Here is a 13332-nt window from a genome sequence, read left to right as displayed (position 1 = left end):
AAAATGCTTCCGCAGTTAAATTAATTTTCATGCATATGGTTTGGTTTGCTCGGATCGGGTAGTATGCCGGGTGCTAGTCACGTGATTTTGGATCGTGACAGAAGCATAAATGACGCAATTTTTAAATAGCATTATTTGTTTTAAATTCTTAAGAATTCAAGTTCTAAAACGACCACTTTTGTTTGATTTACGGCAAAATTCATCTTAAATCTGTATTAAATTTTTATGTAGGCCTTAAACCAAGGGCATACCTACTAAACACTTGAACAAGGGACCGAATGCGCCATCTATTTGTTAGAATTTGAAATCGGTAATGAAGCTAAGGAGATGCCATGTAGACAAAAGTTTCATTCAAATTGTGTTGTAAAGTGGTTGGAGATATGGATCGTGTCCAATTTGTAGGTATAAGATGCCAGTAGAAAGTGTGAAGGATGAAGTGAAGTTTACGTTTGATGTTATTGTTTATTGTGATGTTGGCCATTGGAATTCAAATTTAGTGTCCGATTATGCCAATGAATCGACAATTGAAGATATGGTCATTGACATCTAATAATTTGGTACTTATTTTAATATTTTTGGTTTTGGTGATTGGTTTCATAGGATTGAATTATAGGGATTTTTTCATTTGCATAGAATATTATACAAAGTTAATTAGTTTCGTTTTGATAGTTACACTAAAATAAGGACAACATTGGCTCATCAAAGATTCCTTCTGTTTTACATTATTCCCCAAGGTTCATTTAGAGCTTTTTTGTATTTGTATTCTTGCTTACGAAGAGCATGAGTTGCACCCGGTAGCCGGTTATATATCCAATTCATTCAAATTATTTATTTTGTAGTCACTTTAGACAAATTCTGTCTACTATTACAAATTGTTTTCATAAGGAGTTTAAAATTGTGTATTGTCTGATCTAAAATTTGTTTATTATATGATTAATTTGGTGTCATAGGTTAGTATCAAAGCCTAAAGTTAGGCTTTTTCAAGCCAATTTAAGACTCTATGTTTGAAATTCTTTTTTGAATCTTCAGACTCACTAGTCTCAAATAATTTTTAGAACAGCTAAACTAACAAAAAATTATGAACTCCAATTGTGACACCTACGTATGTCACACTTATGATGCGTGAAAACTTATATTTTAAGTATTGAACACTTGATCTACTAATTGACAGAGCAAAAAAAAGTTGATTTCTAAGATGGGAGTGTGGTTAGTGGTGCGAGAATGTTAGGGTAAGTGGGTTTAAGTAGTATAGGGGGTGTTGGGTGAGGTGGCAATGTTGATTGCTTAATTTTGAGTACAAGGGCTACTCAGTGAAATTGATGGCCTAAAGCCATATTTTCATTAAGGCCTTAAATATTTTTAATAAAATTTATGTATTCACACACATGCAAAAATAGTTCCCCCCCTCCCCCCCTCCCCCCCCCCCTTTTTATAGTTTATGTTAGATTCAAATTAGTAAAATGTTAATTAGCCATATGTTTGTAATACATTACCTTGGATCTTATTGTAAAAAAATTATTTATTAATATATAGATTTGAGTGATTTAATTCAAAGTTTTAAAAAATTCTACTATTAAAAAGTAGGCATCTTTTTATTTTTATTTTTAAAATAAAAATTATGTACTTTTTCTTTTTCCTACAAACTTCAATATTGTCTAAAGATAAATAAAAACATAAAATTCATTATTAAAAAATCTTGGGGTCTTAAATTTTGGGAGCCTAAAATAAAAGGTTCATTAGCCTACCTCTTGAGCCACTCGTGTTTGGCTACAAACCTCATGTGTTTTAACGTTTTGACTGATTCTCAAAACATGTTGAATATGCATATTTTGACCATAGGTCAGATGTTATAGAAAAGATATATCTAACGAAAAATTCTAGCAAGCTTGAAAGGGTTATTGATGTATTTTGTCTTAATTTATTAAATTATTATTTTTATCAAGTTATCACTATTCACTAGTAGAAATTATATTTCTAATTAGAGATATCTTTTCAAATTCGTTGTTTAGGCAAAATCGACAAATGCAAGTATATATCTTTCATACTCACATTTATTATGATGTGTGCTCTTCCTTTAATTTTTAAAAACAAAAGTTAAATTTCTTGTTTTTAATGTAAACATGTTCGAGTAATGTGGTAAATTTTTGCCGTGGCCTTACTGTGTCACTATTCTTGACATATTATAATATGTTTGTCTTTCTTCTATCCAATTTTACTTCCTTCGATCTTCTCTTCTCTCATCCCTTTCTCATTTCTTTTTTGGGGAATTCAACAATGGATTTCGATCGTTTGGCTGTGGATTTTTTACTTAGCAATTTCCTTCCATTTGCATAGTTATTGTTTCAATTGAAATTGCTAATCAATTGGCTCTTCACCATTGAGAGCTAGGGGTGTATATAGGTCGGGTTGGTTCGAATTTTTCAATTACTAAACCAAATCAATTGTGTCGGGTTATTAAATCTAAAGACCAAACCAAACCAATAAAAGTCGATTTTTTTAATCTCAAATTTTCTCAGATTTTTTGGGTTTTCGGTTTTTTTTTTGGGTTTTTTTTCATATCCAAATATTTTTTTTAACCCTAGTAAGACAAAACTATATAAGATATTTTTCAATAAAATAACATGCATAAATATGAGATGAGTCATGGCATTATACTAAGATATTCAACAATAAGATAATAAAATTACATAAAATAAATATTATTAATATGTCATAACGAAAAAAATATAATTTAAAAGTATTAAGTTGCTAAAATAAGTACGACTAATAAGTACTATTATTTACATGATTAAATACTAAAAGAAAAATGAGATGCATTTTATCTAAACCATGGAAAAACTAAAAAAATAGATATCCAACACTATTTTCATTCATAGTACAATTGAATTGAATGTTTGATTTATTTTAGTTTAGGATAGTATTGATTTATTTTAGTTTAGGATTTATTTGAGTTACTAACATTTATGGACTATAAAACTTGCTGGACCATCCAAAAATTATAAGTCCAAGCTTGAAATAATACGTTAAAAGATAAAACTATGAAAAAGCTTAAGAAATATTTATAAACTACATTACAATAAATATTTTTATGTATTAAATATATTTAAAACTTCTATACTTATAATATCAGGTTGGTTTGGTTTCGGTTTGACTTTTTTTAGTTAAATCCAAACTAAAACAATTATGGTCGATTTTTTGTTTCCCCAACACCAAACCAAATCAAACAAACCATAGTCGGGTATTTTTTCTTGGTTTGACTCGAATTTTCGGGTTGGTGCGGTTTGTTGGTTTCATTTGTACACCCCTAGTTGCACCTAGGGAATAAGGTCCTAGGATCAAGCCTCTTTTAATGACAATCATGAGGGCTATTGAATTTTTTTTAACAACAAGCAGTGAATGCCATATTTCTTGTAACAGACCGTATACTTAATGCCATAGAATATTCTTCATTAAATGCTACCAAGTGGGAGACATTTATTTCACCTCTGTGAGTATTATTCTCTCCAGTAACAAACGGGATCGTCGCGTTCGGATTCAACTATTTTCTGTCTTCGGCTCCATGTGTCGCTTCCTAATGCTAATGTAAACATATTTTACCCTATATAGATGGTACCCTTGCTTTTCGGTGGTGTAACTTTGTGTCACCGGAAAGTTGGTAGAAAACACCTCATTTGGCGGGAAATTCACTGGCCTTCTCTGAAAAGTTTTCTGATGGTTGATTAGATGCACGTCTCTCCGCATTTAATGTCCCGAACACGCGTCATTCCATGATTTAACATTACTTTTGCCTGTTATCGAGGTAATTATATCCATAATTTTAGCAGCTTATTCCTTCACTTATACGCATCAAACTTCTTCATTTTCATTTCATAATTCTTCAAACTTTCTCAAACTCTCTTCATTTAGTTTGCACTTTGTCTTTATCCTTTCTTTAACCTTCTTCTTAAGAGAAAAGCTTTTCCTTCTTTTCTAATATAGAATGACTTCTTCTTCTAAAACCCTAGTTCCTCAAAGAACAAAGGCAAAGCCGACGAAGCTCCTCCTTCTAAGGTGAGCACCATCATCCCCAGAAGTCTTGTCACAACTAAAAACTTCGAAGAGAAATTTCCTTCTGCTAATCATCATACATTGGCTGTTGGCAGATACCCTTCTTCCATATGTCCTTCCAGCATTCCTGCTGTGAAGGAAGACTACCATTGTCAGGATCTAGACATTATCGCTCCTGATCTGGCGGAGCGGGTAACTTTACCTAAGAAAGGTTTTATGTATTCTTATACATATCTCTTCACTTTGGGAGTGTTTTCTTTAAGTGGAGAGCTTGACCTCGTCATTGTGGAGTTCTGCCTCCGCTACCAGGTGTGTTTGGCGCAAGTAAGCCCTTCCGTGTGGAGGTCAACGCTTGGCTTCGTCGCATGTGCCAGGAGACAGGAGATGAGCTATCCCTAGCTTAAATGATAAACCTCTATTCCCCCAATATCTTCCGCGGGGGAATGATTGATTTCAGCAAACACGGCCACCATATTCTGCTATCTAGCATATATGATGATAATGATCATGGGTGGGTGGATGGAACGGTTCGTTGTAGTTGCCACTAATGATATCATTTTGGCAACAACTACATCCTTTCTGGAATCATGAAACCGCACTCGTAAGTTCCTCGTTTAACCTTTCTTTCATAAAAGATCATCTCATATCATTACTGGTTCTTCTCCTTTTGCCTGTTTCATCAACTTGATGGGTACTACCTAGGGTTGAAGGCTTGGACCAGTGGATCCAGGGACGTCACTATGCTAGAGACCCACTCATGGAAAGAACCAACCCTTAACTGATGGAAGGCCAAAAATCATGGTAAATTGGACTCATCTCGTTTTTACTTTTCACGTAAGGAAGTTGATTAATCCTTTCCTTTTTACTGAATTCAGGTCTACCCCAGGGCTCGGTCTTTGTCCCCGAGGAGGATGTTTTGGCTAATCCTGCTGATGCGGTGAGGCTACTTCAGGAGGTGTTTACTCGAACAGGTGTCTCCGGGCCTGCTTCGGGTGCAAGTGTTTCTTCTCGGAGTCCTCGTCTGAAGAATTAGCAACCAAAAAAGAGATGTTCCTCCGCGACCGGGGAAAAAAAGGGCAAGGAGTTCCATGCCCGAATTGTCTTTAGATGCTATGGTGTTGATTGTTGTGCCTTAGTCGACCATACATATCGTGGTTATCGATGATGATGGAGAAGCTAGTGGTGAGGAAGCTTCTCTACTTAGAAGGCGACAACCTTCACCAACTCAATATAATGCTCAATGTGTTAAGGTTATTACACCAACTGAGGACGATGCCTCGATGATCTAGAGGGAGTTTGAGATGGTAGAAAATGCCAACTCCCATTTCCGGATCTCAGTTACTGTGCCCGGTAACGTGAGGCTGAGTACCGGGTCCCTACCATCTTCGGTTGACGAGCAACTAACAACCAGCACTGCTTCTTACCCTACAATGCCATTAGCTTCATCTCCTTCTTCACCAACTCTTCCACCAGCTACTGCTACATCATCTCCACCGTCCGCACCTGTTCGAGAAGAGGATGTTCCCTTTCCCCAGTCCCTAGTTCATGGGAACTTGGGGCAAAATTATGCTGCCCTTTTAGAAGATTCGAAAAGGTAGAACTTGCTAATTATCTGAAGCCTTTGGCTTCAGAAAAAGATTCAAGCTCTCTCGGGAGAGTGCTTGTTGAACAATGCGATGCACATTGCTGCATCGGTATATTCTTCATTTCCTTCGTTTTTTCTTCTATATTTGATATAATAATATTTTGAGTTTGCATTTTTTGTTCCGCAGGAAAATTTCTTGCTTCCGAGAGTCTCCAAAAGTTGATTCGAGATAAGGAGGAACTTACCTTTGAGCGGGACCAAACCGCTACTCGCCTCTCAGAACTTGAAGCTAAGGCTACAGATGCCGTTGTGTTGGAGGCTTGGTTGCAGCAATGTGAACAAGATGTAGTGACCCTTGGCCAAGAGACCGGCCAGTTGAGGGTACAATTTGAAGAAGCTAAGTCCAAATGGGTTGAGGTTCAAAATGTCATTCTTGCTGCATCCACTCGTGAGGCTACTTCCACAAAAAGATTGAATAACTTGGAGGCAGTATTTCACTCCAAAACAAAAAATCTTTCTGCTGCTGGGGTGATTTATGCCTAATTGGAGGAGAAGTATAAGAAAACCATTGAGCATAATAGACTTTTCAGCTATACGGTTCGTGACCTCGATGTCAGCCTTCGGTCCGTTAGGTCTGCGCGGGAAAATCTTTCTATCGAGGTTGGCCAACTTAAAGAAGATTTCAAGCATCGAGCGGCTTCCCTCATTGTTTAAAAAACATATGTTATGTACAACATGAGAAGAAAAACCTTGGAAGAGGCTAAAGCGGGTATCATTGACTTTGATGCCGAAATCGCTAAAGCCCTTGAGCTAGAGTTAGATGTAAAAAGAGATCTACCAGCCCATCCCGATGCTACCGGTTTTTCTGATTCTGGTTCCGAATTCTCAGGAACTAAAGAAGAAACAGAAGGTGATGACGCCGAAGGCCAAAATGATGAGCCGGCGGCGGATCCATCTACTTTTCCTGGGGGTGCAAATACTTGTCATTCTCCGGGTCCCAGAGATACAATAGCTTAGCCTTTTATTTCTTTTCTTACTTTTTTACTCGTGCTTCTTGGCACGTTTATTGTAAATAATATCATTTTTTTGTATACGTTTTTCTTTCTGCATACTTTTGTTTAAATATTTGTGCAAGTTTGATTCTCGCGTCTTTCTTTGTTTAAGTGTTTGCACAAGTTTACTTTTTGCATCTGATCATTCAAAGCTTTGGGTGTATTGTGCCCATTTGCGCAAGTTTACTTTTTGCGTTTAATTGTGCAAAGCTTTGGGTGTATTTCCCCCGAAAGGATTTGGATTTCAGGCATAAGTTCTTCCGAAATCAACCCTTTAACGTGAGAGTTTTTATAAGAGAGGGCCCTCTTATGTATATGATGCTCGTCCTGTTCATTATGGTGCTGGCATTTGAAGTACTTGTTTAACTTTCAAATGACAAAATCAATTTATCGTTCATACAAGAAATAAGATCGAAATAAAAGGACTTTACTTTATTCCTTCCATTTTAAAAAATACACAAGCATTCGCTATGATAAAAGGAATTGCCAATTCTTGTAGCTAATTTGTACAACTTGTTTCTACGGGGCTAGCTGCGTAGTCCCCGGTCCCGATGATACAATTATATTTCTGGGCTTCGTATTCAGGTCGAAGCGGCAGTTGTCGCACCTCCTTTTTCTGCCTCCGCGAGGGCGCAGAGGGAGTTTTTCCAATTAAAGGACAATCGAAACAGGATTTGTTTATTTAATTCAGAGTCGCCACTTGGGAGATTTATGGTGTCCCAAGTCACCGGTCGAATCCCGAATCGAGGAAAAGATTGACTCTGTTTAACAGTCCGCGAACCAGAAATCCGGATAAGGAATTCTGTTAACCCGGGAGAAGGTGTTAGGCATTCCCAAGTTCCGTGGTTCTAGCACGGTCGCTCAACTGTTATATTCGGCTTATTTAACTGATTTTTAACAAATAAGAACTTATATGCAAATTTTAACTTTGAACCGCTTTTATCAATTTTATTATTGTTGTTATTATTTTACGGAGAATTGCAACGTTGTGAAAACATATCTCGAACCACGTCACAGTCAATGTACCCGTGGTTATCGACACATTTCGATTCCGTTGAGATTTGGATTTGGGTCACATAAATGCACACCCGTATTTAAGAAAGTAATTTATTAAAGACGCGCCTAAAGCGACTAACATATTGTTGTTTTGGGAAAGGTCGTAAAATATTGCTAAACGGCCCCGTCCCGAAATCTAAGCAGTTTCATCAAAACACGTATAGAGGGCCCCGCAACCAGCGTATTCTTGTTTGGTGAGGCACGTCTCATTAGTTATTTTTTTTAAAAAAATTGCAACGTCATGGAAATGCATCTCGAACCACGTTACAACCAGTGTACACGTGGTCGTCGGCACATTTCTACTCTGTCGAGATTTGGATTTGGGTTGCATAAATGTACACCCGAGTTTAGGAAGGTAAGATTAATTAAGGCGCGTCCTAAAGAGACTATCGTATCGTTATTTTGGGAAGACGCCGTGAAAATTCACTAGACGGCCAACTCCAAAGTCTATCCGGTTATTGAGTCCTTTTATTGAGGGCCCCACAATTTGTGATTTACTGTGGCAAGACACGCCTCCTTTATTTTAAGGATATCCTAAAGTGACTACATTTCTATTTAAATTAGTCTCTAAAATAAAGAAAAAAAATCCTAATTAATTACGAGCTTAAAAAAAAAAGAAAACGTAACATACTAATTGCTAGATTAAGACAAATATTAATGGAAAAGAATTTTACTAAAAAAAAAAGAAAAAAAAAATTTGAAATTGTAAATAAAATGCGAAATTCGACAACTAATATTCAAAAGAAATCAATTATAGCTAGATTAAAGCTCGCATTGTTATATAAAAAACTATTGGAATTAATTATTCACAACCATTCGAAACTAGATTTAACCATAATTACTAAAGCTTATTAGAAAGTTTATTAAACTTAAACGTTGACTCATCTTGCCCAAACTCACACCTAATGGATTAATGTTCTTAGCCTTGCTACGTTGAATCACACATTAAAAGCATCAAGCCTGCTGAATCTACGAAATTATTGGCCTATTATATTTGCCTAATATTTGCGGATCTTCGTTACTAACAAGATTCAAAGATTAAAAAAAAACTCAAATTGCTTCTATTCCAATATTTGCAAATTCAAATCTAGATTTTACTAACCCTTCCCCCCCCAAATTAAATCGATTTCCCATATTGACTATTTACCAATTTGATTTGAATGCGATTTCAAACTAAAAAATTAACAAAGCCGAAACTAATACTTATGGTGTTTGATAATAGGTGAATTTAACTATATTCAGGCCCTAAATAACCGCCTTCTTGCATAGTTTTAATAATAAAAGTGATAACAAAATGCTCTTATTAGTGTTTTTCATGATTTGCAGGTTATATATGACTAGGGAAGGCTAGGGAGAACTTTTGGAGTCAAAAAAATGAAGAAAGAGAGGCCAACCATGAAATGTCCCAAGTGAACCACGCAAAAACAGGCTGAAGAATCAGAAAAATGACTCTGCCGCGGTTCCACCACGACCGCGGCAGAATCGCGGTGACGGATGCTCACGGACAGAAGGAGATTCAGAGGAGCTGTTTGGCCGAGGTTCCACCGCGACCGCGGCAGAACCGCGGCAGGAGGTGGAAATTTCAGGGACTAAAGTGCAAAACACGGGATTTTTAGCCCAAAACCCTATTTTAAACACTAGACTTCGCCCAAGAGAGGCATGTATTGATTTTTAGAGTTTCCTAGGGAGAAAAACCATTGTGAGAGATCACCCAAAACATCTTTCTTCTTTTCTTTGATTTCTATTGCTAGTTTATGATGAATCTTATCTTAGTTTGTTTACCCATAGTTATGAGTAGCTAAATCTTTTGTCTAAGGTTTTGATGGAACCTATTGGGGGATAAACTTCTTGTTTATGTGAATACAAATTGCTAGTTTCAATCTTTATTTATTCAACTATGTTCTTGTTGTAGTTAATTGACAAGATCCTCAATTAGCTGTGCCTATTTAGTGTGTATAACTAGGGAGAGAGTGCATATTTAGGTTATTGTTGAATAACACCACTCCTAAAGTATAAGAGGAGTGTTTAAAGGCGGGATTAGGGATAACGAAGCCTTGGGTGCAATCTTAAGTGAACTGTGTTAATTAAAGCTAGCTAGTGTATCTCGGGAGAGTGTAATAGTATATTACTGTGATTACTCGGGAGAGATTTATGGTAAGACGAGCGTTCATGATTGATAGAGAAGTGTTGGTACATTTGTATGAAGCATAAACTGAAGGGATTCCATCAATAGGGGAAATCTTTACCTTAACTTTATCTCATCATTGTTTACAACCTTAGCATTTTAGTTTACAGCCTGTTTAATTTACTTGCAATCTTAGTTACTAAAGAAACCATCAACTTGTGATTCAAACATTTGGGAAGCTGGTTCTGAAGAGTTTAGTGAGTCTAAAGATTGTGATTGATAGGTTAACTCTCTGTGGGATTCGACTCCGGACTTGTAAATCGGATTATATTTGCAACGAACGCATTGTCCTTTCTATAAGGCATAGTTGTGCGTGATGAAATTTTGGTGCCGTTTCCGGGGAGTTAACGGAATTATCAATTACCATTGATAGAAATACAAAAATTCTTAGTGTAGGCAGTTTCTCTACACCCAATTGTTGATTGAAACTTTTGACGGTTGTTGACTTGGTTGCACAGGTGTATGCCTAGAAACTCTACCAGGACTGGAGAACTACTTGAAGGACTCTCAGACCCTGAGAAAATATTTAGGGCATTGAACCGTGCCAACAGAAGACTTCAACCACCTCAACAAACAGACAAATTTGAAACTGACATGGGAGACGCAATCGACCCCAACGGAAATGGCAGGCATGAGCAAGTCAACTTGAATGTCAGAGAAGCGGCACCCATGGTGCCCGAGGGTGCACTGTATGACTAGGCACAACCCACATCTGATAATTTGGCTACTGCCATGGTTGTGCCCGCAATACAAGCTAAGTCGTTCCAGATCACAAATAACATGCTGCACTTGTTGCAAAACAAGGGACTCTTCTCTGGGACACAACTTGAAGATCCTCAGCAACACCTGAAGAACTTCCTGTCAATCTGCATGACCTAGAGGCAGCCCAATGTCACTCCAGAGGCTATCAGGCTATTATTGTTCCCATTCTCGGTGACAGGAGCTGCACAGGTTTGGCTAAACTCACTCCCCATAAATTCTATAGCAACGTGGGATGAGTTAGTCAAGCAGTTTCATAACAAGTTTCATCCACCCAACAAAACTGCCCAACAAATTGATGAGATCGTGAGCTTCAAGCAGAAACCGATGGAGACACTGCATGAAACATGGGGCAGGTTCAAAGGAATGTTGGTTATGTGTCCACATCATGGTATTCCAGAACAGATGTTGGGACAACGATTTTATATGGGACTGTCATATGGGTTGAAGAATATTGTGGATGCCTCAGCTGGTGGGGCATTCCTGAGCAAGACATGGCGTGAAGGTCAGGGTTTACTAGATAAAATGGCACAGAATTCGGGATGGACATCCAGGAATGCACCCATCACTCCAGTGGTGCTCTCCGTGCCTCTTGATCCTTCAAACACTACGGCTGAAAATATGGCGACTCTCCTGACACAAATGAGCATACTCACCAAAAAGGTGAAGGAATCAGGGCAGAAGCAACAAGTACACATAGTAGATACTACCAATGGGGGCCTGTGCACATCTTGCATTAGTCAGCCAATTGGTAATCCTTGGAATACAGAGCTTGATCATCATCATCAGCACCCTGAAGATATGAACTATGTTGCTAACTATGGGGGTCAGAGACAGGGAAATCAGAACTGGGGTCAGCAGACTCAGCAACAGTACATACCACCTCAGCCACAATATAACGCCGGAAACATGGGAGGTATGAGACCCCCCAACAACATGGCACCGTATCCTAGACTATAGGGGTACAACAATCAGCAGCAGGGGTACCACCCTCCTCAGCAGCAGCATGGTGGAAGACAGGACGATGGGTTTGCTAGACTGGAAGCAATGATGCAGCAGGTTATTGGGTCCACTGCGAAGATAAACGAGAGAGTAGATGCACATGACGTAGCTATCAAAAATATTGAAGTGCAAGTGGGCCAAATTTCAATGTCTCTGAACAATCGTCCTCAAGGGACGCTACCTGCAGATACCCAAATCAATCCTAAAGATCAGGGCCCGAAGCAGCTGATGGTGGTGAGTCTCCATAACGGCAGGGATCTCGACGAAGAGCAAGAGAGAGCTCGTGACAATATACAGGCTGAAACACTCATTCAGGTACCCATTGAGCTGGATGAATACACAAGGTTGACAGATGTGACAATCCAGCCTGCTCAGGAAGAAAAGAATACTCCGCAGGAGACCAAGAAAGTTGCTGAAGCAGTTGAAGAGCCGGTAATGGAGATAGTAGCCGAGAAAGAAAAGTCCCAAGTGATTGGGAAGAAAAGACCTCCTCCACCATTTCCACAGAGGTTAGCCAAGCATTAAAAGGAGGAGCAGTACAAAAAGTTCTTTGAGATGCTCAAGCAAATTCAGGTAAATATTCCATTGATTGAAGCCTTAAATGAGATGCCTGGATACGCAAAAATGATGAAAGACTTAATGTCCCGGAAATTTGATTTCCAAGACTTGGCTACGGTGACACTTACTCAAACATGCAGTACAGTGGTAACTAGACCTGTTGCTGAAAAGCTCTCTGATCCAGGGAGTTTTACTATTCCATGTACAATTGGAAACTTTGATTTTGCGAAAGCACTCTGTGATTTAGGGGCCAACATTAATATTATGCCCCTGGTCATTTACAAGAGGTCGGGCATTGGGAGAGCTAGACCTACCTCTATGTTGCTGCAGCTGGCTGACAGGGCTGTGAAGCGTCTATTTGGGATCCTGGATGATGTACTTATTCAGGTGGGAAAATTCGTGCTCCCTGCAAATTTTGTAATATTGGATTGCAAGGTGGATGAAGAAATTCCTATCATCTTAGGAAGACCTTTCTTGGCCACAGGGAGAGCTCTTATTGATTGTGAGACCGGGGAGCTTAAGATGAGGCTCAATGATGAAGAGATCATATTCAATGTGCAGAAATCTATGAGGCGCCCAAGTGAGTTCGCAAATTGCTGTCTTATTGATACCGTGGATGTAATCGTACAGTCTGATGATGAAGTGTTGACGATTGAGGATCCCCTCGCTGCATGTTTGATGAATTTGGAGGAAGTGAACGGTGAGGACTTGGCAGAATAGGTGATGGCATTGGAAGGTAGAGGGTTCTGGGATAGAGAACTAGAGTTCGAGCCCCTACACTTAGGAAAGAGAGAAACTCCTCCAGCTAAGCCATCCATTGAAGAACCACCGAAGCTGGAACTAAAGCCACTGCCAACCCACCTCAGGTATGAATTTCTGGGACCCGACTCCACTCTACCTGTTATTATCTCATCTGGTTTGTTAGATGTGCAGGTCCAACAGCTTCTACATGTATTGAAGGAGTGCAAAACTGCCATTGGGTGGACCATGACAGACATCAAGGGGATCAGCCCTGCTTACTGCATGCATAAGATTCTGCTGGAAGAGGGGCACAAACCTTCCAGGGAACATCAGAGGAGGCTGAACCC

General features: G+C 38.6%; 1 protein-coding gene across 1 annotated transcript; it reads left to right on the top strand.

The window, feature by feature from the left end:
- Positions 1-12241: 12241 nt before the first annotated feature.
- Positions 12242-12964, top strand: LOC142176595 (uncharacterized). Its single transcript, XM_075244612.1, has one exon. The coding sequence runs from the start codon at positions 12242-12244 to the stop codon at positions 12962-12964; it is 723 nt and encodes a 240-aa protein (XP_075100713.1).
- Positions 12965-13332: the final 368 nt, after the last annotated feature.

The sequence above is a fragment of the Nicotiana tabacum genome, chromosome 3 (genome assembly GCF_000715075.1).
Source record: "Nicotiana tabacum cultivar K326 chromosome 3, ASM71507v2, whole genome shotgun sequence".
Classification (NCBI taxonomy): Eukaryota; Viridiplantae; Streptophyta; class Magnoliopsida; order Solanales; family Solanaceae; genus Nicotiana; species Nicotiana tabacum.
Note: the sequence above shows the minus strand (reverse complement) of the source record. Positions and strands in the feature narration are given on the sequence as shown.